Source organism: Ustilaginoidea virens, chromosome 1 (assembly GCF_000687475.1).
Source record: "Ustilaginoidea virens chromosome 1, complete sequence".
NCBI lineage: Eukaryota > Fungi > Ascomycota > Sordariomycetes > Hypocreales > Clavicipitaceae > Ustilaginoidea > Ustilaginoidea virens.
The window spans coordinates 3,730,338-3,755,447 of NC_057316.1; the positions used below are offsets into that span (position 1 = coordinate 3,730,338).

The 25,110-nt window shown below is 57.4% G+C and overlaps 12 protein-coding genes across 12 annotated transcripts; 6 read left to right on the forward strand and 6 right to left on the reverse strand.

The window, feature by feature from the left end:
• Positions 1-304: 304 nt before the first annotated feature.
• UV8b_00796 (uncharacterized protein) lies at positions 305-886 on the reverse strand (the record flags this gene model as incomplete). The annotated part of the gene is made up of 2 exons (XM_043138294.1): positions 305-789; positions 853-886. 2 exons carry the CDS (start codon positions 884-886, stop codon positions 305-307), a joined length of 519 nt encoding a protein of 172 aa, XP_042994228.1.
• Positions 887-1,358: 472 nt separating this feature from the next.
• Positions 1,359-2,639, forward strand: UV8b_00797 (uncharacterized protein; the record flags this gene model as incomplete). The annotated part of the gene is made up of 2 exons (XM_043138295.1): positions 1,359-2,177; positions 2,313-2,639. The coding sequence occupies 2 exons, from the start codon at positions 1,359-1,361 to the stop codon at positions 2,637-2,639; spliced, it is 1,146 nt and encodes a 381-aa protein (XP_042994229.1).
• Positions 2,640-4,111: 1,472 nt separating this feature from the next.
• On the reverse strand, positions 4,112-4,526 carry UV8b_00798 (uncharacterized protein; the record flags this gene model as incomplete). The annotated part of the gene is made up of 2 exons (XM_043138296.1): positions 4,112-4,114; positions 4,251-4,526. The coding sequence occupies 2 exons, from the start codon at positions 4,524-4,526 to the stop codon at positions 4,112-4,114; spliced, it is 279 nt and encodes a 92-aa protein (XP_042994230.1).
• Positions 4,527-5,245: 719 nt separating this feature from the next.
• On the forward strand, positions 5,246-8,031 carry UV8b_00799 (uncharacterized protein; the record flags this gene model as incomplete). The annotated part of the gene is made up of 3 exons (XM_043138297.1): positions 5,246-5,257; positions 6,023-7,357; positions 7,432-8,031. 3 exons carry the CDS (start codon positions 5,246-5,248, stop codon positions 8,029-8,031), a joined length of 1,947 nt encoding a protein of 648 aa, XP_042994231.1.
• Positions 8,032-8,692: 661 nt separating this feature from the next.
• UV8b_00800 (uncharacterized protein) lies at positions 8,693-9,679 on the forward strand (the record flags this gene model as incomplete). Its single annotated transcript, XM_043138298.1, has 3 exons — positions 8,693-8,815; positions 9,014-9,436; positions 9,521-9,679. 3 exons carry the CDS (start codon positions 8,693-8,695, stop codon positions 9,677-9,679), a joined length of 705 nt encoding a protein of 234 aa, XP_042994232.1.
• A 306-nt stretch (positions 9,680-9,985) lies between these two features.
• Positions 9,986-10,684, reverse strand: UV8b_00801 (uncharacterized protein; the record flags this gene model as incomplete). The annotated part of the gene is made up of 1 exon (XM_043138299.1): positions 9,986-10,684. One exon carries the CDS (start codon positions 10,682-10,684, stop codon positions 9,986-9,988), a length of 699 nt encoding a protein of 232 aa, XP_042994233.1.
• Positions 10,685-11,322: 638 nt separating this feature from the next.
• Positions 11,323-13,539, forward strand: UV8b_00802 (uncharacterized protein; the record flags this gene model as incomplete). Its single annotated transcript, XM_043138300.1, has 2 exons — positions 11,323-13,333; positions 13,409-13,539. 2 exons carry the CDS (start codon positions 11,323-11,325, stop codon positions 13,537-13,539), a joined length of 2,142 nt encoding a protein of 713 aa, XP_042994234.1.
• Positions 13,540-13,885: 346 nt separating this feature from the next.
• Positions 13,886-14,375, reverse strand: UV8b_00803 (uncharacterized protein; the record flags this gene model as incomplete). Its single annotated transcript, XM_043138301.1, has 3 exons — positions 13,886-14,047; positions 14,177-14,245; positions 14,328-14,375. The coding sequence occupies 3 exons, from the start codon at positions 14,373-14,375 to the stop codon at positions 13,886-13,888; spliced, it is 279 nt and encodes a 92-aa protein (XP_042994235.1).
• Positions 14,376-15,583: 1,208 nt separating this feature from the next.
• UV8b_00804 (uncharacterized protein) lies at positions 15,584-16,951 on the forward strand (the record flags this gene model as incomplete). Its single annotated transcript, XM_043138302.1, has 1 exon — positions 15,584-16,951. One exon carries the CDS (start codon positions 15,584-15,586, stop codon positions 16,949-16,951), a length of 1,368 nt encoding a protein of 455 aa, XP_042994236.1.
• Positions 16,952-17,888: 937 nt separating this feature from the next.
• On the reverse strand, positions 17,889-18,716 carry UV8b_00805 (uncharacterized protein; the record flags this gene model as incomplete). The annotated part of the gene is made up of 1 exon (XM_043138303.1): positions 17,889-18,716. One exon carries the CDS (start codon positions 18,714-18,716, stop codon positions 17,889-17,891), a length of 828 nt encoding a protein of 275 aa, XP_042994237.1.
• Positions 18,717-21,292: 2,576 nt separating this feature from the next.
• UV8b_00806 (uncharacterized protein) lies at positions 21,293-21,634 on the forward strand (the record flags this gene model as incomplete). Its single annotated transcript, XM_043138304.1, has 1 exon — positions 21,293-21,634. The coding sequence occupies one exon, from the start codon at positions 21,293-21,295 to the stop codon at positions 21,632-21,634; it is 342 nt and encodes a 113-aa protein (XP_042994238.1).
• Positions 21,635-21,877: 243 nt separating this feature from the next.
• UV8b_00807 (uncharacterized protein) lies at positions 21,878-24,862 on the reverse strand (the record flags this gene model as incomplete). The annotated part of the gene is made up of 4 exons (XM_043138305.1): positions 21,878-22,373; positions 22,565-24,232; positions 24,356-24,796; positions 24,852-24,862. 4 exons carry the CDS (start codon positions 24,860-24,862, stop codon positions 21,878-21,880), a joined length of 2,616 nt encoding a protein of 871 aa, XP_042994239.1.
• Between the last annotated feature and the right edge of the window lie 248 nt (positions 24,863-25,110).

Consider the following 25,110-nt stretch of genomic DNA (forward strand, 5'->3'; position numbering starts at 1 on the left):
CAGCCGTGGATGGCATGGCAAGGGGCGACGAAATGCTGCACACGACGAATGGGGAGAGGTTGGGGGGGCGCGGTAAAATCAGCTTGATTGTATAGACGCTTTCAGAAGAGTCAGAATGAGGCAGGATCGAGTTCATGGATGAACTGGAACTCTCTACAAAGTAATTGACAGTCGAGATATGACTGCAAACAGTTACAGGTTTCAGGCCCAATCAGAAACCGCGTGCACCACCAGAAAAACACCAGATGCGCCTATTCATCAAACGACAAAGGTCAATATCGTAATTCAAGTTCTGATGCAGCTGTCAACGCTCGTTTCCCACGGGTGCATAGCTTATGTCCTGCCGCGGCAACGCTCTCTTGTCTCGATGTTCGACCACTCGCTTGAACGCAGCCCATCCCAAGAGCCCAGAAGTTCCAAGAATGAAGCCCCACACGATCATCTTGTCCTTGTTGCTGTCCCGCTGGAAACACATTGTAAGTACGTCGTCCTCTTTCGCATCCTTGCAGAAATCAATCCCTTGGCTCAGACAGAAGGATTTCGTGCACTCGGAGCAAGAAGTCGACGGCGATCTTGCGCCAGGGCTGTTGCTGTGGTCATGGTTGTTGGAGATTGGTATTGCCGCCGACGACGACGATGACCCCGGGGCATCTGGCTCGGCAAGAGGCCTGGAAAAAAAGCTTCGTCGCAGGAGCGACCGTGGTGAAGAGGCTGACTGTTGGCTCTTGGGGCCAAGAGGGATGATGGTGCTGTTCTTGAAGCACGTGCATTTGCAGAACACGGGCGGAGCTGTGAGAAGCCTTGGTCAGCGGGTGTGTATCTGGCATTGCGAGACGCGGAGGAGAGGCGCACGACTGGCAGAAACCAGGGAGAGCAAGGCCGCCATGATGACCGCCAAAAGAGGTAGCCGGGCCATTGTAGCGTCGCGGTGCATGACCGGTCGGAGATGCTGGAAGGCTGTGATGTCAAGTTGAGGCCGTGACGCTCGCTCGCTGGCGTGATGGGCTACTGCGACCAGACATTGGCACGGAGTACATGCATCTCCAGCGGCTCTACTATGTATGAGGAAGTACTAGATATTTACCTAAGGTACCTAATGTACCTATGAAGACGGGCTGCCATGCAAGTGGGTCACGGCAACAAACTGGGGGCCAGAACTGAATCCCTGGCAGGCATAGCATCACGCTGAAGGGGGGTTAAAAAAAAAAAAAAAAGAAAGAAAGAAAGAAAGAAAGAAAGAAAAAGACTTGAACCATCCACTGTGAAAGCGAGTTTTTCGATAAACCCCGTCTTTTCAACCCCCTCATCACCATAATCTGACCAAACCTCCCCTGCGACCAGAGGCATTGACAGGCGTCATGTCCCGGTTATCGCGGATGCGGAGGCTCGCCTCTCTGCAGTTGGCGAGGGCGTCCTCTTCCTCCTCGTCGACCCGAGCATCCTTTGCAGCCTGCAGGACCATCTCGACGACATGCGCGCCGCAAGGCAAGAGCACGGAATGGGTGCGCGGGAAGCTCTGGAAAGGCGAGGCGCCCGGTCTCGAGGATCCCTACACGCAACGCGCCGAGCCCCCCGACGCCTCGAACCTGCCCGAGGAAGCACTCCAGCTCCCGCGCGCCGACAGGACTCCCGCAGCGATCCGAGCGTCCCGGCTGGTTCTGCCGCCCAAGCGAACCGAGGCTGCGTCGGAGAAGGAAGCCAAGTCGTCAGACCCGACGTACATCCCGGCAACCGACGGCGAGAGCCTCGAGCAGATCAGCTCCCTGGACGCGTGGTGGGAGCAAGACGGCCACTGGGGACCGGAGAGCGAGTTCAAGCCCTTTGGCAGCTCGGACAAGGTGGCGGACAGGCATGTTGTCGAGGTCTACCTCAGGCAGGCTGTGGTCGAGGCCCTCTCCCTTCAGCAAGCCGGGCTTTTCTCAGAATGGGCAAGCAAGAGGTGGCGCGGAGGCAGCACCCGAAGCGACTTGGACCAGGTTCTGGCAGTCGAGGTCCAGGTGCAAGACGGCCAGGCTACGTTGAAGGGCGACTCCTCTCGCATCTCGCAAGGCCTGCTGGCCGAGGTGGATGAAGTCGAGCCGGGCGAGAGAGTTACTGCAGACGAGGCTGCGGAAATGGTTAAAGCTTGGGATGCTTCTTGGAAGGACCTGGTTCTGGACGACCAGATGAAGTTTACAGTGCGTTTTCCCCCCCCTTTTGCCCCCTTCTCCCCTAGTCTTTGGACAGCTAGCTGGTGGTGGGTTTCGGCGGTTTTTTTTTTTTTTTTTTTTTTTTTTTTTTTTTTTTTCCCTTTTCTAACCTGGTCGCTGTAGCTCCGAAAACGCCTCTATCAGCTCACGGGGACCCTGATACCGGACGCCAAACTCGGCGCCGCCCGCACCATCAGGCACGTTCTGACGCTGGCTGCCAAGCAACCCAAGCCGCAGAGGCTGGCCGAGCTGCTGGAACGCCGGAGCGACGTCCAGCGACTGGGCAACCTGAAGGTGCACCGTGCCAAGATTGGGCCCGTGGAGAAGGAGACGGCCTTGGGTCGGTGGAAGGTGATTGAGGCGGAGCTGGCGAAGCGGAACCTGCCCGTCACGGGCACTGCGGGCTTGTCCAAGAGCAAGGAGAGGGATTGGATCATGGGAAGGGCTTGATGGATGGGCGGGTTCGGACATGGGCGAGCCGTTGTTTGAAATAGCTGGCCGGTGTTGGGATGAGCGCTTGTCGCCGAGGCGCTGTGTACATGTATTTTTTTGCTACCGCGGAGCACGTAATTCAAACTGCGGGGATCTTTGACGACAGGCCAGGCCAGGGTTCGTCAAGAGCTTTTGACCATGTGCGGACCATGTTGGCCATGGTCGTTTTTGTCTGACTGATAAATGCGGGTACATGGACTCCCTCTTTTTCCTTTGAAGAAGCGAAGAAGAAAAGGAAAGAAAAGGGAAAAGGGAGGAAAGCTACATCATCTACATGGACCCAGAACCGGTCTTTCGTCACGTTGGTGGCCACAGCTTCGAGGCTCGTTGACATGACGCTGATTCAGATACGGCTACAGTTGGGCACGGGCAAGTTGGATGAGCAGGTCAAGGCCGGAACGGGGCTGATGTAAGCACACGGACACGGAAAAAGATATGTCGTCTGCCAAGGGAAGGAGGGAAAAAAAAAAGAAGAAGAAAAAAGAGAGACAGCGCGAGAATAGGCTCACTCATGAATACCCCGTTTCCGCAGGCTTCTGATGCAGGGTAAGCGTGGTACTGTATACTTGGAGAGACGGTACGGTTGGGACAAGTCCGTGACTGCCAGCCATGTTTCATCGTTTCATCGTTGGGCATCTCTTGCAGCAAATCCTGGGTACCCAACTCGGTTGGTCGTTCATCTCGCGAGAGCTGATGGTCAGGTGGATGCTGGAATGGTTGGGCAGTCGAGCTCCAGCACGAATGAGGACTCTTCCTCCGAGTCGATCCCACATCAAACAGAAGAGCTGAGAAGCCTCGCCAGGGCATCCAACATGACGACCAAGCCTTCCAGCCATTCGGATACGCAAAGGTGGCCAATGTCTTCTCCACTGCCCGTCGTGCTGGCCCGATTGTGGATGCCGCCGCCGCAAATATCACGCATGCTGTCATATGGTGCCGCCACCGCACAAACCGCGCGGTCCCAGTTATCCCGGATATATAAGACGCCTGCCTCATCGTGTGTGCATGTCAACGGTTTTTCTTTCGTTTTATTTGCCTGTCTCATTTCGAAGAGCAAAGATTCCCTTCTTGTGAACAGCAACTATTTTTTTTTCTTTTATTCCTTCTTTTCCCAATTTTTCTCTCACCGTTCGCACGAGGATAACCTTTTTCTGCAATGCCTGGTAACTGTGGATGCTCTGGCTCGGCCTCGACCGGCACCTCTGGCTCGTCCTCGACCTGCACTTCTGGCTCGGGCTCGGGCTCGGCCTGCAACTGCCGCTCAGGCTGTAAGTCGACAAAGTCATGTCATTTGTGTGGAGTGGTTGAAAAGGCTAATGACACCTGGTAGGCAAATGCACTTGCTGCGCGGCGGCTGTGAAGAAATGATTTGGACCGTCTTGTGTCGACTCGTTTGAACGCAGCTTGGCTGTCTCTGGGCGGGTTTCGCGTCACTGATGTGGAGGCATCCGACAAGTTTTGGGGGGGAGGAAAAAGAGAGAAAGGAGTTGAGCAGAAGATGACGGGAAGGGGAAGCTGAAGCGGCTTGGTTCGGGACACAGTGCGCGTTTGTAACTGTTGGCTACCCACCTGTAGTGTCTTTATTTTTCTCGAACCAGTTGACGCTTCCCTGTTTGAAAGTCTCGCGCTTTTTCTATTGCTTTGACGTGTTTGTTTGACTCTTGGGGTCTCGACTCTTGAGTCTTCGCAACAGCCGAACGGAGCCGGTAGCACCAGAGCTGGTTGAAAGGGAAGCTGGCCAGCCAGCACATGACGGCCCTTGTCTGTGCGGTCTGTGTGGTCTGTGTAGTCTGTGGGGTATATGAATCCATCTCGTCCGATAGTTGATGCAGCATGCCAGAACATGTGGGCAACGGGCTGGGGATTGATGGATTGATGGATTCATGATTGATGATTCCATCCGAGGTCGACCTGTCTTATCCTGGCCAGGTGCCAGTCGGTCGCCTGCAGGTGTCTGGGTGGTGTGCCAAGGCCCGGGCCAATCAAAGCCGCCCCAGCCTGCCTGCCTGCCTCGGCTCCATGAGCCAGAGGAGAGCGCTCGTGCAAGGACGAAAAGAAGATTCCTGGTCCCATCCGTTACTGCGTAAATAACGTACGGAGTACGGAGTACTGTACCTAACACAAGATGCAGAGCATGGACTCTGGACCAAGCTGGCTGGATTTATCCATCCACAACTCCACGCCAGGCTGCTGCCGGCATTGAGCAACCTACGTGCAGAGTGTGCAGAGTACGGAGTACAAGTACATAGATTGCAGACAGACGGACGGCTGCTCATGGGAAAGCGCTACCGGGCCGCTCACATTCCCCCTCGCACTGTATCCGCATCCCCGCCCCGTTCCTTCCCTTCTCTCTCTTTCCCTGCTGCATGCTCGCTCGCTCGCTCGCTCATTGCCGAGTCCTGACCAGCCAGGCCTGGTCCTGTCGTCGTGCCGTCTTCGAGGCCAGTCAACAGTCTGTCTGGTCTGGTTGCCTTTTCAGCCTCGCAACGCTGCAACCGTACTCCGTACAGCAGCAGGCACATCAGCAGGTACTGCAGCAGGCACTGCCAGACGCGCTGCACTAAATGGCTGCGATTGTGAGTGTTCCCGTCCGACATTTCGCTTTTGCTCCGGCATTGGATGCGCCGTCCCGTCCTCGTCCCCGTCCTCGTCCCGTCCTCGTCCTGTTTTGTCACCACCTCACCAGGGCGCCCCCGTCTCTCCCTCATCTCTAGCCTATGCTCTCTGCGGCCCTCGACGATCTGCCTGGACATCTTTGGTTCCCTACCTACGTTTTGCGCTCCTCGAAGTGCCTCCCAAGCCTTGGCTTTGGCTGTCTTGGCAACTTGTGGTGGCAGCAGTCACTCGGGTGGATCGGATTGGCATGTGATGTCACTCTTCGCGCCAAACCGACCAGCCAACCAACCAACTGCCAACCAACTGCCAACCAACCGCCAACCAACCACCGACCAACCACGCCTCAATACTTGCCTCGCAGCTAACCAACTCCGAGCACCTCACCCATCTTGTCCGCGACACCATGCAAACCAATCAGCTATAGAGCGCACCGCCCGTACCTGGCGTCTTTTTCTTTTTTCTTTTCTTTCCCCAGTCGCAAGCCGTTCTGGGCAACTATTTTCCAAAAATACTTTTTGTCTGGGGCATTTTTGCTTCGTCACCCTCCTGCTTTGCGCAGAGCTGAGCTTGCGCATTATCACTTGCGCATCATCAGGACTAGCTAGCGTTTGTTGGGGTGCTGCGCGGGCAATCCTGGATCCCCCCAAGTGGGCTTGTCCTCGATTACTCAGGCATCAACGTCGGCTGCTGCTCGGCTGCTAACCAGCATAATTGCAAATGGGTAGGACTCCCCGTGGCTATCGCACCTAGACCTGCCCATGTCTTCTCGCGACGACGCCTCCTCGGCCTCGACTTCCGAGTCGCAGAATGCGACAGGACTGCCCTCGACCTACGCGAGCTTCTCTCCCGTCACTTTGTCCGCCAACACCACGAGGTCTGCCCGCCGTTCCAACATCCTCGTCCACCAAAAGAGTCCCCTGCTACTGGCGACGCCTCCGCAGGTGACGCGCGCTCTCGCCTACAGCCATCCTTTTCTGCTGCCCTTGAATAAGTTTCTGGGCCTGCTGACGTGGAGCACGGGCGATCCCTGGCAGAGCTTCCTGCTGCTGTCTGCGTTCTGGTTCGCCGTGCTCTACGGAGATGTGGTCGTTCGAAGAGCTGGCCCTGTTGTGGCTGGAATGGGCCTGATAGCCGGCATGTACGGTCGAAGATACAGCCCGCTGAGCAGCAGTGGCTGGACTGAACCTCATCAGTCAGCCAAAGACGCGTCCAATCCGGCCACTGTCTCCGCTGCAGGTCCGTCAAACGAAAACTCGAGCCCCAAAAAGTCCAAACACCAGAGGACAGCCTCCGAAGTCACCAGCACAAAACACCAAAAGACTCTCGACGAAATCGTCGAGACCCTCAAGGAATTCACGGGCCGGTGCAACGTCTTGATGGAGCCACTGCTCGAAATGACCGACTTTCTCAGCACGCAAAGGACTCCCACCAGCGCAACCACCAAGCCTGCCCTGACGGCCATGTTTGCTCGCCTGCTGGTTGTGACGCCGTTTTGGCTGGCTCTCACCATGCCGCCTTTCCACGTCATCACCACTCGCCGTGTCGTCCTGGTTTTTGGAACCATTGTGCTGACCTGGCACGCGCGGCCCATGAGAGTCACGAGGACCCTTCTGTGGAGAAGCTCCCTCGTCCGGCGATCGGCAGCCGCCATTACTGGGCTTGGGTTCGACGGCCCGCCCAAGGCTGGCCACAAGATCGCCGCCGAGACCGCCAAGGGCCATGTGAAGCCGGGCGGCAACACCGGCCCCGGCAAGGGTCGAGGCAAAAGTTCGGGCGTCAAATTCACCTTCATCATCTACGAGAATCAGCGCCGTTGGGTTGGCCTGGGCTGGACAGCCAGCCTGTTTGCCTACGAGAGACCTGCCTGGACCGACGAACACAACAACCCTGTTCCCTCCAAGGATGAGTTTGAGCTGCCGGATGTGGAAGATGGGAGCAAGATGCGCTGGCAGTGGGTTGAGGGCAGCAGGTGGAGAGTTGATGGAGTTGCCGACGACAAGGCTTCAGCTGATTACGAAGGCGACGAGGCCAAGAATGGGTGGATTTACTACGATAACAAGGTAAGGGGAAATGGCCCTCGATGGGAGCTTTGCATGAGTAGAACCTGGGCGCGCTGACTCATCTGGGCTACAAGTGGCAATACGGCAGGCGTGGGCAGGACGGTTGGGCCAAGTGGACAAGACGGAGGAAGTGGTATCGCGATGCTGAGCTGGTAGAAGTGGCCGAGCCAGATACGCCGCAGGCGCCGCTGGAGCCGCCGCTGGAGCCGCCGCTGGAGCCGCCGCTGGAGCCGCCGCTGGAGCCGCCGCTGGAGCCGCCGCTGGAGCCGCCGATGGAGCCGCCGGAGCCGCTAGAGCCCGGAGAGAACGGGTTACCAGAGTCACCAAAGACTTGTCACAAGAAGAGCTGCTCCACGACGAGCGAGAAAACGGTTCCGGCCCGTGCGGAGTTAAACCATGTTTCTGGTGACCAGCCAGGCACCGATGACGACGGCGCCTCGATTCTATCTACGTCTTCCAAATCATCCTTCTGGCCCAGCCTGAGGAGACGGCCGGCCGCGGATAAACAGCGAACGTCTTCGGAAAAGGATCACGCAAAGTCCAACTCGGGAGAAGCAGGGCTTGATGACGAAGCCAGCGGGCTGGGCTTGGAGACGGAACTGGAGTTGCAGAAACAGGGCGAAGACGGGGGCCGATGGGGGATAGGTGACGAAGCGCGAATGAACCTCGAATGATGGCATGCAGCTGGGGAGACTTTTTGGTTTCAATTTTCGCCTGCACATTCGACAGTGCCTTGCAAATTGTATAAAAGAATGGGCAGGCAACGTAATATGCGCAAATGTGTCGACGAGGGAGCTCCATCATGATACGTGATATCCCAGCCTTTGAACGGGAAGACTTTTGCCGGAAGCGCTGATCAGTATAAGCATGCTGATGTGTTGTCGCCATATGACATATCAACAAAATATGTGAGCGTCATCCTTAAGGCAGAATGGCCGAGTGGTCTATGGCGACGGTCTCAAGCACATTGATATGTACTTTCGCCTCTGAAAAGGAGCGTTCCGTTCACGAAAGTGGCCGGGGTTCGAATCCCCGTTCTGTCATATTGTTTTAACACTATGCTTCATTTTTTTTTCTTCATTTTCAATTTCATTTTTGCCTTGGCCTTAAAAGTCCCATGTGTGTTGTTTGTTCCTGGATACCCATCGCAAGCGTGAAGGGACAAACAAAACGTTGCTTTTTCTTGTTTCCCTGAATGTTCCAGAATCCTGGACCACATGGATTGACATGACCACGCTCTGACCTCGGGACGCTTCCGTCGATCCGCCGACCACATTACCACACACACCCCCCCGCCATTACCCTTTTTTTTGTTTCTTTTTTTTTTTTTTATTTATGTTTCTCCCTTTCCCTCTTCCGACCCCCCCACCTTTGTCCGCCCGCCGATCAGTCAGTCTCCCAGGGTTTTGCGACGAGACTGCCACAATGACGGAGAAGATTTACGTTTCATACAACGAGGTGAGTGCGAACTTCGAAAAGACCAGACGAAGCCGCAGCCTCCCTTTTCCCCCCATGCTTTCCGGGGGACTGTCCCTGCAATCCCGCGCAACAAGGAGTAAAGCAGGCTGAGCGGCGAATGCGGTATGCGGTATGCGGGATGCGGGATGCGACATTGTCGGCTGAAGGCTGACGGACATGCCCCCCCCCCCAAACCAGGTTCACAAGCTGTGCCAGAAATCGGCCGACCGTCTGCTGGCCGAGTTCCAGCCGCAGCTCATGATTGCCATTGGCGGCGGCGGCTTCATCCCCGCGCGGATCCTGCGGTCCTTTCTGAAGAAGCCCGGCTCGCCCAACATCCCCATCCAGGCCATCGGGCTTTCGCTGTACGAGTCGCTCGGCGAAAACGAGGGCGTCGAGCAGATCGGCACCAAGATCACCCGCACGCAATGGCTGGACCTCACGGCGCTGGGCCAGATGGAGAACCTGGTCGGCAAGCGCATCCTCATTGTCGACGAGGTGGACGACACGCGCACGACGCTCGAGTACGCCGTCAGGGAGCTGGAGAAGGACGTCGAGGCTGCTCGCCAGAGAATGGGCGGCGACCAGCCCAAGACTGAGTTTTGCATCTTTGTCCTGCACGTACGTATTCCGCCGCGCCTTCGTTGACAGCCCGTTCCGCAGGTGAACGACCAAACGAGCTCTATAGCTGACTGGGGGATTCAGAACAAGGACAAACCCAAAAAGGGCGTGTTGCCCCGTGATATGCTGGCGACGCGGTACGAGGCTGCCGTCACCACGGGCGACACTTGGATCAACTACCCCTGGGAGGCTCTCGACATTGACGAGCACGACCGCAACGCTGCTCTGGGGAAGCAAGCGTAGTTGGAGTTTTGGCAAACAAAGTTAATGACCAACCATAGAATAGAAGCTGGAGGATATCCGGATCATGTAGACACAAGTCGATACTGAAGAGTACCATCCATATATAACAACGGGGCAAAAAGATATACATGTCTATGCTCTGGGGCGTTGTCGTGTGAACAGCAGCCAGCTTGATGGCTCCCTTTGCGGTCCATCGATAATACAACGCCACGTGGAGGAAAAATGGCAGAAAAAAAAAACCCGACAACAATAAAAGATGTCCAACAAGCACCCATCTTCTTCCCCCCCCCCGTTCGAATGCCGGCATCAGCCGCCAATCGTTCCCTCTCTTGCATGTTTCTCTTTTAACCGTTTTTCCTGCTTCATAAACTCCCGTATGCCGACCGGCACGCCCTTGTACACCGCCTCGTCATCCCACACTTCGTTGGCCGTCGTCTTGCCACTGGGGGTCCCGGGACCTGCATCGTCGGCGTCGGCGGCCGCCGATCCAGCGTCTAGCCGCAGCCGCGCTTCCTTCTTCCTCGCCGTCCACTCCTCCATGTCCTCCCGGTACCGGTCCCACACGCAGTTGACGCACCCGCTCATGCAGCAGTTATCCGGCTCCTCCGGCCGCGGGGGCACCAAAACCCCGGCAACGGTCTTGGACCTCGCCTGCTTGACGGACAAACTATCCGCCTGCTCTGCCGGGCCCAGCAATCGCGACCCAAAGACTATGCGCGCCCTCTCCCGCGGCGAGGGCGGCCTCGGCTCGGCCTCGGGGTTTCCCACCCTCGTGTGTTCCTGCCGTCGGCTCGACCTGGCGGTGCTGGGGCCCCGTGCGGGCTTGTGGGACTGGTAGGGCACCGGGTCTCGCAGTATGTTGATGTAGTAGTCTCCGAGGGGGGTTCGCTGGGGGAACTGTTCGTCTGGGGAGGGAGCGCTTGCGGCGAAGCCTCGTCGCGGAGAGGAGGGTTTGCGCGGAATGAGGCGGAGGGGCGAGGCGGCCAGTCTGGCTGGCGTGGACATTGTGTATGCAAAAGGAGAAGATTGGATGATGGAAATGGTGGGGTCTATGAATGCGTCATGTTGATATGCGTTCGAGGCAATGAGGCAGGCTGGATGTCCATGCCATGGCCAAGGGATGGGAAGTTGATTTGTTTTTTTTTTCCCCCTCTTCTCTCTTTCCTTCTTTTTTTTCTTTTTTTTTTTTTCCCGGGGGGAGGGGAGAGCAAGTTGGGAGGAAAGTGTTGGAGGGGGGCGGCATTGCGGATTCGGCGGCAAGAAAACGTCATTTGCTGCCACGTGACGGACGGTTCCTGGCGACGGCGACGGCGGCCAGTTACAGGTTACCTACGGTAGATCGCTGTATCGGGGCCGGCCCCACCTAGACCCGGCCCGGATACGTGCTTGCGGATGTTATACGTTGCGCCTACGCCGTAAAAGTAAGAGGTACCCAGTGCCCAGTACCGTGTGACTGACGAGTCACGGCCGCCCAGACACGCGCTCAGCTGCATGTTTTCACAACTCTGCGTCTGCAAGGACTTCGGACCGTTGACGGCGACCCAACCGGTGTCTATCTTCTTCTCGTTGCATCTCCTGCACGCGCTTCGCCCCGGTCATGCTGTCGCTTCGCCTCCCCTCCCCAAGCATCTCCCAAGCCCAGTATGGACGAGTCGGCGCGAAAACGACGACGCGTTTCTGCAGACTCTGACGCACGAGCAACACCACCACGAGCAACACGACCAGCATCACGACCAGCATCACGGCCAGCACCACGGCCACCGCAACCACCATCTGTAACCACAGCAGCAGCAGCAGCAGCAGCGTCAGGCCCGTCGACCGCCGCCGCGCTCCCAACGCGGCCGCCCATCCCACCCTCGCTTGCATCACCCACCCCGGCCAGCGTCGCGCCCATCAACCCCCCCCAGACACCCCCACGACGTCCCTCCGCTTCAGCCCGTCCTCCTCCCGCCCAAGAACCCGAACCTGAACCCAGACCCGAATCTGGGCCAAGTGCGCAGCAGCTCTTGGGCTCGCGACCTGCCCCTGAGCCAACGCCAGCTGCCGACATCAACAATAACAACAACAACAATCCCGCCTTGGCCCATCCTCTTCAACCCCCAGACGAAGCCACATCGGCATCTGCTGCTCCGAGTTGGCGAGCTGGCCGCCCTGGGCCTCCTCGAAGAACATCCGTCAAACCGATCCCTCGACCGCTCCCGCCGCCAGCCCCCGAGGGCGAGGATGAACTGAACCCCTTTCTGGCACGGATGCAGCGCCGCTCCACCGCCACCGGAGTTGCCATCCCCCCTCCTCCAGAGCCGGAGCTGCCGCCAGCTGTTTCGGACCCCGTCTCCTCCACGCCTCCACGGGGCATCCACAGCAGTCCTAGATGGAGGGACCGAGACAGGCAAAAGAAGAAGTCGCCCATGAAGAGCTCGCCCTTGAAGCGACGGGCTGACAGCCCTGGGAGGGCGGGAGAGAGGCGCCAACCCTCGCAGAGCCCGTATCGCGAAGCCCGAGACCGAGACCGAGACCGAGACCGAGCCGGCGACCGTGGCCGACCGCTGCGGGACTTGGAGCTCAATGCAAACACGAGCGCTGCGCGGTTGGTACCGGCGTCCCGGAAAAACGCGAGAAAGCTCAAGGAGCGCGACAGGCTGCGGCGGGAGATTGCGCTTCTCCGAAAGGAAATCGACATGGCAGCGCAAGAAAACGAGCGCATTCGCGCAACGCAGCGAGCCGGTCGTGCCGTGGCGCCCGCCAACCAGGACGACATCCTCGACTTGGTCCAGAAGACGCTCGTTGCCGCGCAAGATGCCCCCAGCCCGGGGCTTTCGCATCAAATGACGCAAGCGGCCCTGAAACCCATGGGCATCCTGCCCTTTGGACCGTCCAAACTCGTCCCTCAGCTGGGGGACCTCGGTGCGCAAGAGGAAGACATAAAATCTCACCATCCTGTGCCAATGTCCGCCGAGGAAGAGCTGCCCTTCCTGCAAGTGTTCAGCCCCTTCTCCATCACCTCGCAAGTGTCGGTGCTGCCGGGAGTACCAAAGCAGCCGATCCGCCAACGGAGGCAAATCACGCTGCGGTCTCGGGACGTCGCCGGCCTCTTCGCGGCGAAACTCGACATGGTGGTCAACGCAATGAACCTCAACATACTGGCTCTCAAAGTCCTCGCTCTGGAGCCTTCGGCAAGGCCGGAGCTCGGTCCCTTTGTTGACAGGATCTGCTCGGGAGATTGCAACAGAAGCATGCAGCACAATGTTGGCATCGTAACCTGGGCGATGGGGGAATGGTACCGCATGGCGGTGCAGAGGGCGCGTTTCTGGCTTCAGCTGGACCGTATTCTGGCCGCCAAGGAAGACTACTTGAACTCGCTTGCGCTCGCGCCAACGCGTTCCACGCACGGACGGGAAGAAGAAGGCGACGACGACGACGGCGACGACGACGACGGCGACGACGACGACGGCGATTCGGACTCGACCACGCGCGACAAGTGCGACAAGGTCGATCTCTTGAGATTTCTCGGCCAGCAATCTTACGACATCCCGATACCCACGGGCGACGACGCCGGATCCGAGGCAGCAGTACGCCTAGAATGGAAGATTGCCCTGGACTGGACGGGCGAAGCTCAGAGCAAGATGGGCTTGTTTCTAGGCGTGCCGGGCAAATGTGGGTGACTCTTATCCCAACCAACCCAATCCCCCACCCCATCCCCCTTTTTTCGAGTGCTGACATTTTCCACAGGGCGCGAAGCAGACGAGAGGGGCCGTTTTGCCGAGTTTCCAAAGCTGTTTGAGGATCTGATTAGGGGCGGGCAGCACCCTCGAAGGGCAGTGCGCACCATTGTCGCCCTCTTGACGGGGACGGGGACCTAGGCAGAGCAAAAGCATCTGGAAGCACCTGGAAGCACCTGGCTGGCTGACGGGAGATTTCTGACGAGACATGAGCAACATGACAAGCGGACGGTTTGTAGGATTCCAAGCGTACATAGAGAACCATTCATGCATGGGCAAATAGTTGTATTACCAAACGATACCGAGGAAACATTCATGACGAAAAGTCGTTCCTAGCCTACTACGTGATGTCCCCAGTCCCCAGTCCCCAGTCCCCGTTACCCGACCTGCAATGCGCATTCCGAATTTTTTCCCCTTTTTATTTCTTTATTATTATTGTTGTTGTTATTATTAATACTATTATTTCCTTCTCTATCGATGTCCCAGATCAATCGACGTCTACGCCGAGCTTTCGAAGGTCCACCTTGGCCAAGTCAATTTCTCGCATCAGCTCCTTGTGGGCTTGGGGGACGTCGTTGAAGGTGAAAACCCCCCAGCCGAGACGGAACAGAAGAAGAGCACCAAAGGATACGAGAGCCCAGAAGGGAAGCTGCGAAGTAAGGAGGGAAACAAAAAACAACACGGTTAGCAAGGAACGAGGAACAAGGACGCAATTGAAGATTTTGCACACGGGTGCTGATTGATTTTCGGGGGAGGTTGTTTGGGAGCAAGGACGTACGACGGGAACAATCTGCTGCTGAACCAGGGCAGGAAGCGGAATCAGCTCGAGGTAAAGCGCGAGGTAAAGCTGCAGCTACGGTCAGAACCCCCCGAGAAACGCGTTCCCCCGCACGGGGGCCATGAGGAATTTTGACGGCTGGGGCGCGTACAGAGGTGACGAGGAGGCCGAAGGAGATGGTCTGCTGAGCGCGCGTCATGGCGGCGGCTTTGTTGTCTTATCCGCACGAGGAGGTGAAGAGGGCGCACGGAGTGAGCGTTTGGGGTTGGGGGTTTAAGGGGGGCTGCGAAGGAGCGACAGTCGGTGCGACGGAGCAGGGGAGCGGAGGCTTGAGGCGGCCGGTCTCGGGGGCGGCGTCCACGTCCAGGTTCTGCGATGCCAATTTGATGGATTCTGGCGGCAGCGAGGGCGTGTTGATGATGATGCATGATGACAGGTTTGGGGAGAGAGAGGAGGGAGGGGGGAATGACTAAGCGGGGCCCCACCGGGATGGCCGGCCCGGATCAACCACCCCAGCCGAGGCCAGCTTCGTTTTCTTTTTTCTTCCTTTTTTTTTTTCTTTTTTTTCTTTGGTGATAATGGACTACGGACGATGGACGACGGACGACGGACGATGGACGATGGACTGTGTTTTTGTTGCTGCGTCGAAGCGTGGGATTCCCGGTGAGCAATGCAGCTCGTGAATCTTGCAGCCCCGAGGAACCGACTCGGAAACGATTGTTCTTCGCCACCCCGAAACAGACGGCCGCAGCCCGAACTGCGAAGGAGCTTCGTTTTTTCCCGCTTTTGCCAGTAAGACGCCCCAATATGGAGGGGAAAAAAAAAAGAAAAAAAAAAAAAAAGAAAGGGAAAAGTGGCGTGACGCAGGTGTCCCCGGCCATTATCCCGGTTTGCTTGATGCGTGCGTCAAAACAAACGGGCTGGCCTGGCCCAATGGCTCTGGCTCTCGTCGCATTTGGCATGCCGGCTGATGCAGGCCGCGATACGCTGAGCCGTCGTCACCCTGTCATGCCTGCCGGCTTTTGTCTTACTGAACCTTGCGCACTTGCCTTGCAGCGTCACAGTGCGTGTCCGTACTCTGTACAAAGAGGCGGCACGCAAAAAAGCCTGTGGCTGGCTGGCTCAGCCGGTTGTCGATGCAACAAACGATCGGCGGGCGGGACGCGACCGTGGCTGCGTCGACAAACCCTCAGCCTTCCCCGGTCGGGTGTCTGAGAAGGAGAACGACGTATGAGAACGACGTCTAAGAACGACGTCCGAGAACGACATCTGAGAACGACGTCTGAGAACGACAGCCAAGGCAAAGCGCCATCTCGGCTGATAAAAAAGACACCATATCCCCCCCTTCCCCCAAGTCCCAGAGCTTAGCTGCCCCGTCGAGGAAAAAAAAGGGGGGCCATCTGAACCATGGCCACCATCCCGCAGCCGCCTGGCATCCCCCTGCTGGGCAACCTGTTCACAATCACCCCGAGCAACACGTGGGCTTGCCTGAAGAAGCTGGCGGAACAGTACGGCGAGATCTTCCAGATCACGGTCCTGGGCCGCACCGTTGTCTTTGTCGCCAGCGTAGCCCTGGCCGAGGAGCTGTGCGACCAGGCGCGGTTCCGCAAGTTTGTCGGCGGGCCCGTCGTCGAGATCCGGGCCGCCGTGCACGACGCGCTCTTCACGGCCTTTGACCACGAGCCGAGCTGGGGGGTGGCCCATCGCATCATGGCCCCGCACCTGTCGGCCGCCGCCGTGAGGCAGCGAGGCTTCCTCGAGATGCGCGACCTGGCCAACGAGCTCGTGGCAAAGTGGGAGAGGCTCGGCCCTCGCGCCGCCGTGTCCCCGCTGGCCGAGCTCCAGCGGCTCGATCTCGAGACGACCACCTTTACGCTGCTGGGCGCGCGGCTGCACTGCCTGGACGGGCCGCCGCACCCCATGCTCCAGGCCATGGAGGACGCCACCTCGGAGGCCATGCTGCGGCCCACCCGGCCCGGGTGCCTCAACCTGCTGCGCCGGGGCAGGTTCAAGCGCGCCATCCGCACCATGCGCGAGTACGCCGACCGGGTCGTGCGGCACCGGAGGGACAACCCGACGGGCCGCGACGACCTGCTCGCGGCCATGCTGGACGCCCGCGACCCCGAGACGGGCGAGAAGCTGACGGACTCGCAAGTTGTCGACGAGATTGTGTCCATGCCCATCGGGAGCAGCACGGCCCCCTGCCTGCTGGCCACCGCCATCTTCCTGCTGCTCAGGAACCCCGAGGCCGTCGCCCGGGCCCGGCAGGAGCTGGACGCCGTCGCCCCCGGCGGCCGCGAGCTGGCCGCCGACGACCTCGACCGCCTGCACTACGTCCACGCCGTCGTCCGCGAGTCGCTCCGCCTGTCGTTCGCCGCCCCCGGCTTCAACATCGAGCCCGTCCCCAGCGCGAGCAGAGCCCCCGTCCAGCTCGCCGGCGGCAAGTACCAGGTGGCCCACGACCAAGCCATCATCGTCGTCATGGCCGGCGTGAACCGCGACCCGGCCGTCTTCGACGACCCGCTGGCCTTTCGGCCCGAGCGCATGCTGCCCGACCAGCTGGCCGCGCTTCCCGACGGGGCCAAGAAGTGGTTCGGCAACGGGAAGCGCGAGTGCATCGGGAAGCACCACGCCTGGCAGTGGAGCGTGCTGGTCCTGGCCACGCTGCTGGCAAAAGTCGACTTTGCCATGGCCGATGCCGAGTACGAGCTGGAGCAGGACGGCTGGTTCAACTACCGGCCGGTTGGCTTCATGGCCAACGTGACGGTGAGATAGGTGTTTTTTTCTTTTTTTTCTTTTTCATTGTTGCACTTTTTGCCCGGCACGTCCCGACTTTGCCGTGTGTGTGTGTGTATGTGTGTGTGTGTGTATGTGTATCTCGACTTTGGGCCTGTAGGCACGCACAACCCGATGCCCGCTGAGAATGGAGAGCACGTCGAATGACTTTTTTTCTTTCTTCTTTTCTTTTCTTATTTTTTACTTTATTTTCCAGATTGGACGCACCATGTGCCCTCTCTTCTTTGTCTGCGCTGACGCCCCGTGTTGGGGATGTGCGCGGGTCAAGCTCTATGTAGCAGCCGCCAGCTTGACAAGTCGGATTTTCCTTTCTTTTTCATCTTCTTTTTCTTTTCATGTTCATCACCTTGAAATCTAGTTTTAAGCGTTCCATAGTCTAGCAAAACATGCTACGCTTAATCTACGCGGCATGCTTTGAGCTTTTTCAATTCATTCATTTTTTTTTTCCATTTCTAGTGTATAAACCTATGCTATGCTATGCTATGCGTCTGTATCCTATCCTGGGTATTTGTTCATGTGTGCATAGGTCCCGGGGCTAATGCTGTTTCTGTCTCTCGTGTCTCGTTTTGTATCGTGTTTCTGATGCAGTCTCTGTCATGTTGATGCTGTTGCTCCCATGTAGTTTTGGAAATAAAAGGTGGAACAAAGAAAAAAAAAGAAAAAAAAAAAAAAAGACAAAAACATTATTACAGGTAGATCGTTAAAATGGTCTGAACCAAAAACAAAAAAAAAAAAAAAAAAAAGTCATACACGTAAAGTAAAGGGTATAAACGCCGTTGATACTCCGTAAACAGAACCTTTGTGTGTCATGCCAAAGGGGATTGCCAGGAGAAATCCTAGATTTCCGTCAAGATTTGCACAAGGCGAGAACGAATCCTCGGTTTGGGGTACAGTTGGCAATGATGCGCACGGCTTGCTAGAGGGTGCTGCTTCTGCGCAGAGAAAACACGAACCACCCTTTTCCTTTTCGACGCTGCGCGGTGGCGCCATTTGCCGCCGGGCGCATCTTCTCGTCGTCGTCGTCTTCCTCCTCGAGCTCAAGCCTGTAGCGACGGACACTGCCCGAGTCGTCGTCAAAGGCGACATGCCGTGGGGTGAAGCAGTCGGGGACGAGGTGTCTCCTGACCCAGCCCTTGACGCCGCGGCTGGCAGCGTCGATGGCAGCATACTCCAGCCGGCGGGTGCTGTCGCTGGTCCAGTAGTGCGTGGTCGGGGGAGGCGGCGGAGCAGACGGCTGCCGTCGCGGCGTCGTCTCCGTCAGCTCCACCAGATCCAGGTCGGGTGTCGGAAACTGAAAGTACACAGTGGTCTGGGCGGCGTTGGCGTTGGCTTTGGCACGCGAGCAGAGTGATTGCGCGTTGGGCTGAGGGTACGATTTCGCCCATCGGCGCGTAGACGGCCGCACGGTTCGGCATCTCGACGTTGTCGCAACGCCGCCGCCAGACGACCCGTTTGATACTGGCCGACAAGGGTGGCCCGGCCTCGTCTGGGACATGGAGTTTCGGGCTGATCCGGAAACGTGCGACTCGTACCCCGAGTCCTGCCGCTGCATCTTGGCTCCCGATGGAAATGCCGATTCGAATTCATGGGGATTGAGCTGCTCCGAGCGTTGGCCGCCATGATTCGAGCCAACAACCACCGCGCTTCCTCTACTCCGCGGGGGAGATGGTGGTTCTTGAAGTTCAATGTCGAGGAAGCTGTGGTATGTCGTGTCGGATGCGGCAAAGCTACTTCTTTGTTCCATCGTGCCCTTCCACTCCTTTTCTTGTTTTACTTTGCGTTTCTTTTTTTTTTTTTTTTTTTTTTTTTTTTTTTATATCTTTGCAGAGGAGTGAAGAGACGGGGTCAAGTCAGTTTGTGCAGCAGGCAGTCCATGGAGGTACAGAGCCAAGAAGCAATCCACAGATGAGGCCGGGGAGGAAGAGGTCCAAACGAAAGAAAAGGAAAACGGGGCCTCGGAGAGCTGGGAAGGGGGGCGTGGAGATTTAAATGCAGTTTGATGGCGACTCATCCAGCGTTGCTCGGGCACCACCAAAAAGGATCAAGCTTTGACCAACGGTCTCCAGAACCGACTGCGACACGGAGCACGGAGCACGGAGCACCGGGCACGGAGTACGGAGTCACTGGTTTATGCCACGTTCTGTCGTTATTCCTGACGTGCTGCGTCGGTGCAGTCGGTGCAGTTGGTGCAGTTGGTGTCGGTGCAGTTGGTGCTGTCGGTGCTGTCGGTGCTGTCGAGGCGGTAGAGAGAAGAAAGTTGCGGTCTGATCTGCAAGGGCCAAACAAGCAGGGGTCACACTGGTTTCAATCGCTAATGTCGTGGTGACACTGCTGTACGAAGTCATGCAACAGGGGGGGGTGAAAGAAATGAGCACAAGGGGAAACTGAGCAGGTAGCAGGAGCACCAGGCGGACCTCGTCGACCAAGGACAGCAAAAGACTTGCTCCGACAGAAAGGTGGAGGGGACCTGGGGCTTTTTGTAAAGTACGGCGTGTATTGCTGGGCGTGATGTGATGCGTCTGGTAGCTGCACCAGACTCCTCACTCCTCCTGTACTCCGTACCTGGCGTCTCTTGCAAGAATTGACCGATTCGAATCGAAAGGATGGGTGGGCCGTGGTGATTTGGCAGCGCCTGACGCTGTAGCTTTAGCGTGCATAACATAGAGACAAGTATGGGGTACTCCGTACGTTAATCAAACGTCGGCTCGTGGCAGACGGCGGTGAAGGGCCAACTGACTAGTTTGTCTAGTTTGTCGGCAAGTTGGGGTTCAACGGTCGGGCGGCTTGATCATTGATGCATGCTGGGGGGGGGGGTTGAAGGCACGAAAGACTCCGCCCGAATCCGCCCAGTCCGCCGCCAGCGTCCAAACTCCAGCCGAAGACAACCGGAGCCAATGGGCGGTGCTGGTGCTGATTGCTGCAATGTTGGGTGGGTAGACGAAACACGCCGAGGCACTAGCAGCACATCAAGAAAGGTCAATGTTTGCTGACAGGGAACTGCTTAGTACATACTATACTTGGCGTTTCGCCCAGGGATTGAAGCCCAATGAAGAAGAATTGATAGCCCGCATCCGCATTCTCGGCAGACTTTGTAGGCCGTGCAAGGATAGGATCGCAGGGGGATGCAAAAAGGAGGGGTAATCACATAGGTACCTACAGTACTGCACGCTTAGCTTTAGGCCTGACGTGACCCGTGTTGTTTTGGCCTCTGGCCGACCGTGAACCGCAGGCGGCTACTCGGGGACGTGTGAATGAATGCGGCCGCGTCTTGCAAGGCGGCACCATGTCGAGACAAACGTGAAGAAGTCACAGTCAAGTCCGTCAGTCAGAGTCAGTCAGTCAGTCTGGGTGGGGTCAGATGATGATTTCGATGGACAGTTGATGCAGTTGATGCAGCTGCGGAGGAGCCAGGTGCAGAGCCAGGTGCAGCCAGGCTGGTCAAGTGCACGGCGGCAGCTGGCGGGAGCCGCCCACATCGCCGACCAATCAGCGGTCCCCGTACCTGGGGAAAACGAACGAGGCTACGGAGTACATGTCGCTTTCTCCACACTGGGACCACACGTTTTGACGCAAGCAGGATGCAGGCGGCCTGGGGAGAAGAGATGGGACGAGGGTTGACGCTTGGGCAGCAAAGGCAGGCATGGGCGGAGAGAGAGAAGGGGAGGGGGGGGGTGGGGGGAAGGGGAACGAAGCGAAACAATTGACGCAAACCAGATAAAAACAACGCAACACACAACAACTGAGGGGCCCATGGAACAACACGACACGCGCGAATCTGCGCTTAGCGATAGCCTCGACGGAGGTCATTGGCACCGCCACCCGTCCGTCAGCTGAAGAAGTCGAAACAGTCGAAGAAGTCGAGCCAAGGGCCGCAAGATGCCGCCGTCACAGGCCTGGATGGCATGGGCATGCCATGTGGTGGCCGTGCGGCTGCCCCCCCCCCCCCCCCCCCCCTCCCCCCCCCGGCAAATCTCTGTTTCAACTGCTTCTAGCTGGATTGGGCGTGACTGGAAGTGATCTGCGTCCGACCGTTCCTTGTCCCGCTCTCATTCCACGTGCGACGCGATGACTGCCGTCGCGGAAGAGACAACTGAGACAACTGAGACAACTGAGACGACCGACCGACCGACTGACTGCTGGCGTGCGACACATACCAACGCGCATCAAGAGCCTGGGCTTTGAAATTGAACCACTCCCACCGTCTCGTAGCTGTGACACGGTACATACTATGTACGTGCGAACAAAAAGTACAAATGCCGTGGACCTTGTCGACGGCTTGAGGGCTTCCCGTGACCATCGTGGCGCCACCCTCCAGATATCATGGCACATCCACAGGGCGCAGCTCAGTCGTCAGTCCAAGCTGCCGCATCCGAAAGCATACTCCAGGCATACTCCAGGCATACTCCGTACCGAGTGTCCGTTTCAGTGACCAGAAAGGAAGGAATCGCTCGCGTACGCACTCAAAGATGCCTGATCCATACCATACACAACCCCACTGCCTCCAAGGCTCAGGGTGTCAAGGCGGGCCGCTCCAATCCTCCAACTGAGTTTGTCGGCGTATATATGGCCATGTCATCGCTGGCAATGGGTCCAACTGTCCCATACGAGCTCCTGGCTCTTCGTCGCCTCGGCCCAAACTTGACGGAATCGGACACCGACTGATAAGCGATATCCCCCCACCTGTCTTGGTCAACCATCGACCTTGAATAACGCTGTAGTCATCATGATGGCAAGAGGGAATGCTCACCAGATCAGTATCTCTGTCTCATAAGACTCCGTACACAGGAGGAGACCGTCGCATTCATGGCTGGTCCAACAGCCTCAACCCTTGGCGGAATTGCATAAGTGTACGCCACATTCCTGTGGACAGCGGTGGGAGATGTGGGATTAAGCACTCGCCACTCGTCATCTCCCCGGAAGGTTCATGATTCTTGCCCAAGCATCACCAATAACCGCCGCTTCCAGATCGCAGAAATCCATCCATCCTGTGTCGTCCGCCATTCCTACGTCAGCCGCTTCCAGCGCCGGAACGCTTGGCCACATCATGCTAATAACATTGTTGATCTGCATTTCCGGATTTTGCCCCCAAGGCTGGCTAGTAGGCCAAGGGGACGCAGCTTGGTGTGCTGGCTGGGGCAAGCTGTGCTCTTGATACATCTTTTGCAACGGAGGCGTCTTTGAAGACGTTTCAAAATGTTTTGGTGGGCTGCTGTCAATGTGTTTGCTGCACAGGTCGGAGAGGATCTGGTGACACCGCCAACAGCTGGCGTTTAGGGAGCTCATGGCGGCTATGACCTTGAGAGTGATGCGAATTTGGCTCCGCCAGTCGCCTGCTTTTTCAGCTGATGATTCATTTCGAAGGCAGAGACAAGGAATCAAGGCGGCTTGAAAGAGAAAGTATCTTCTCGTGTTTTTTTTCGCATTTGCACCATCAGCAGTCAGCAACTCGAGCCAATCGTTTTCCAGTTGCCGCCAGTCATTTTTTCACACACGCACGCACAAAAGAAGAAGAAGAAGAAAAAAGGGGAAAATAGGGGGGGAAATAGGGGGGGGAGAAAGAGGGGAAAAAAAAAGAATGGGGGAGGCACTTACAATCCATACCAGGCCGCGTGACGGCTATGCTCTTGGTTATCCCAAAACTCCTCAATGCTCTCAATGGTTGACTTTGCATTCGCCAAACATTTCTCATAAGCCAAAATGCTAGCTTCGTCTGAGTCAGGCCTCCCTCTCAACGCTCGGCGTATGACGAATGGCCGATACATGATTATGCGCAAGTTTCGTAGACGCCATCCCATTATGGCTTGCGGAAGGGCATACAGCCGTGGTACGGTGGTGCCCTCGGCAAAGTAGGCTGGAACGCTGGCCTTCCAGGGATCGATGAGGGACGAGTCTAGACGAAGCATCTCCTCGGCCGTGGAGAAGGACTTTGAGATGACCTTTTCGTAGCATCCGAGCGCCGCAATGTGGAACCGAGCTTGGGTTGCGATGGCCGTGTATGGCGTGACTTGGTTGCTTTCGGCCGGGTACGACAGCGAAGCCGCGGTGAGGTCCTCGTCCTTTACGTTCAACGGAAACGCAAGCTCCACGCCCCTGTACGGCCACACATCTGGTCGTCCAAACGTGATGCTGGCACCGCTGTCAAAGGAACAGAGGCTCCACCAAACCCGCCTGCGAATCTCCATGTCCAGCGGCGGGATGTTCCATCCTGGGAACTCTTTGTGAAGACCGAGACCCATCGCCATGCGACCACTGAGCCCCAGGTAGTTGTAGCCCGAGTTTGGCTTGTCCCGCTTCTGTTGGTAGTTGGACGCGAGCACAAGTGCCTGCAGAAGGCTAAGGTTTCCGACTTCGAGAAAGTTGCATCCCAGAATAGACCTCGCGTGAGAAAAGAGGGCCACGTCGAGCGTGCCTGCCGACGATTCTGCCGAGGACCACGTCCCGATGGCGGCAACAACGTAAGCAAGAGCCGTCCAATATGCTCCATTCGGCCTGGGTATCAGCCCGCTGTACTGGGCGCGAAAGGTTGGCTCATGGACGATGGGATAGCAGACGTGGTAGAGGCGGAAAAAGGAATCAAGCATGAAGTCGGTAATGTGTTGGTTGCAGTTGGGCAGCGGCGCCAGTGAGGCCTTGAAGGACGGCTTGGAATCAGGTCTCGGCGATCTTGCTCTTGTCCGTCTCCGTGTTTGTGGATCGAAAAGTCTCAACAGTGCTGCGCCCGACGCCACGCCGAGATATCCCGATTCGCCTTCATTCAAGCTAAGCGATGCCATGCCATCGGCCAACGGACTGTCGTCTGCAACGTTTCCGCCGTCCCCCCCGCCAACTCCCTCCCCGGCGACTTCAGCAGAGAGAAAAGACGCGGATGCCGAGTCGATCTCGCTCCATTCAAAGTCCTCAAGAGGAGGTCCCTCTAGCATTCGTTGTTGATCGGGATCAGGGGGCCGGCGAGATTCTTGACGCGGGTCTACTTTTGCTTGCCTGGCTGGCGACGTCGCCGAGGGTGCTGCGAAGGACTTGGCATCACACTCTGGAGTGCCGTGAGATGGATGAGTAGAATTGGCGGTGCCCGGATGCACGGCACTTGAGAAATTGAATGCTGGATCCGGAAATTGATGTTGATGGTGGGAGGAAGCAGCAGATGGTTGCGGGGCGGCATCTTGCCTCTCCCAAGTCCTCAAGTGAGGAGGCACCAAATTGCGCATGTGCTTCAAGAGAAGCTCTGCTCGTTCCAGCCGTGCCTCCACCTCGGTGAGATGCCTGTGGGCGTGACTCGACCGTCAGCACTGTGCCTTTTTCTTGCCCCGAAGGAGTACTTGTAAAAAGAAGAAGCGACGGGGATGGAAAGGGGAAGGGAAAGGGGGGGGAGAGGGGCCGTCGAACTTGCGGGTGAGAGGTGTCCGGGAATGCTTTTCATAGAGGCAATGCCGGCGATACTTGACACACGGGTCGCAAGTCGGCAACGCACGGTTACATCGAGCCTTCCTCCGACGGCATTCCTTGCAGGCCTGATCAGAAAACCCGAGGAAGCTCATGCCAAACACCAGATGGCCATCGAATGCGCCGGACGCGAGCAAAGGCTCGACATGTCTGTCAATGGGTGCGAAGCCAGGAAAGTCCTGCTGCTTCACCTCCTGCTGCTTCACCTCCTGCTGCTTCACCCCCTGCTGCTTCGCCTCCTGCTGCCCACGCTGCTGTGGAGACGAGGAAGCCTTCATCGCAGAAGGACGATGGAGCCGGCTTGATCTCCACCTCGGGATGGGGAGGGGGGGGGAGGGGGGCAGGGCGCCGAAACGAAGGATGTGCGTGCTATATGTCTGGTATCTTCTCAAACAGTCAGTCACGGACTTGACGATGAAATTGTTGCCAGATTACCCACCCCTTCGTCATGGAGTGGTAGTGAGTGGTCCCGGGATAAAAAGACCAGACGTCAAAAACTAAGAACTGGGCTAGTCGACCCACTTGGCCACACTTCCGGCCCCGTCTATCCGTACAGACCGACCACGTTTGTCCCGAATCCTATTTCCTGATTCCTGATGTCATTTCCTGGATACAGACCAGTCGCTTCCCGAAAACGCAGAACCACCAGTCACTCCAAGTGCCCAGCGCTTTCCATGTCCAAGCCCTGGATGCGTCCC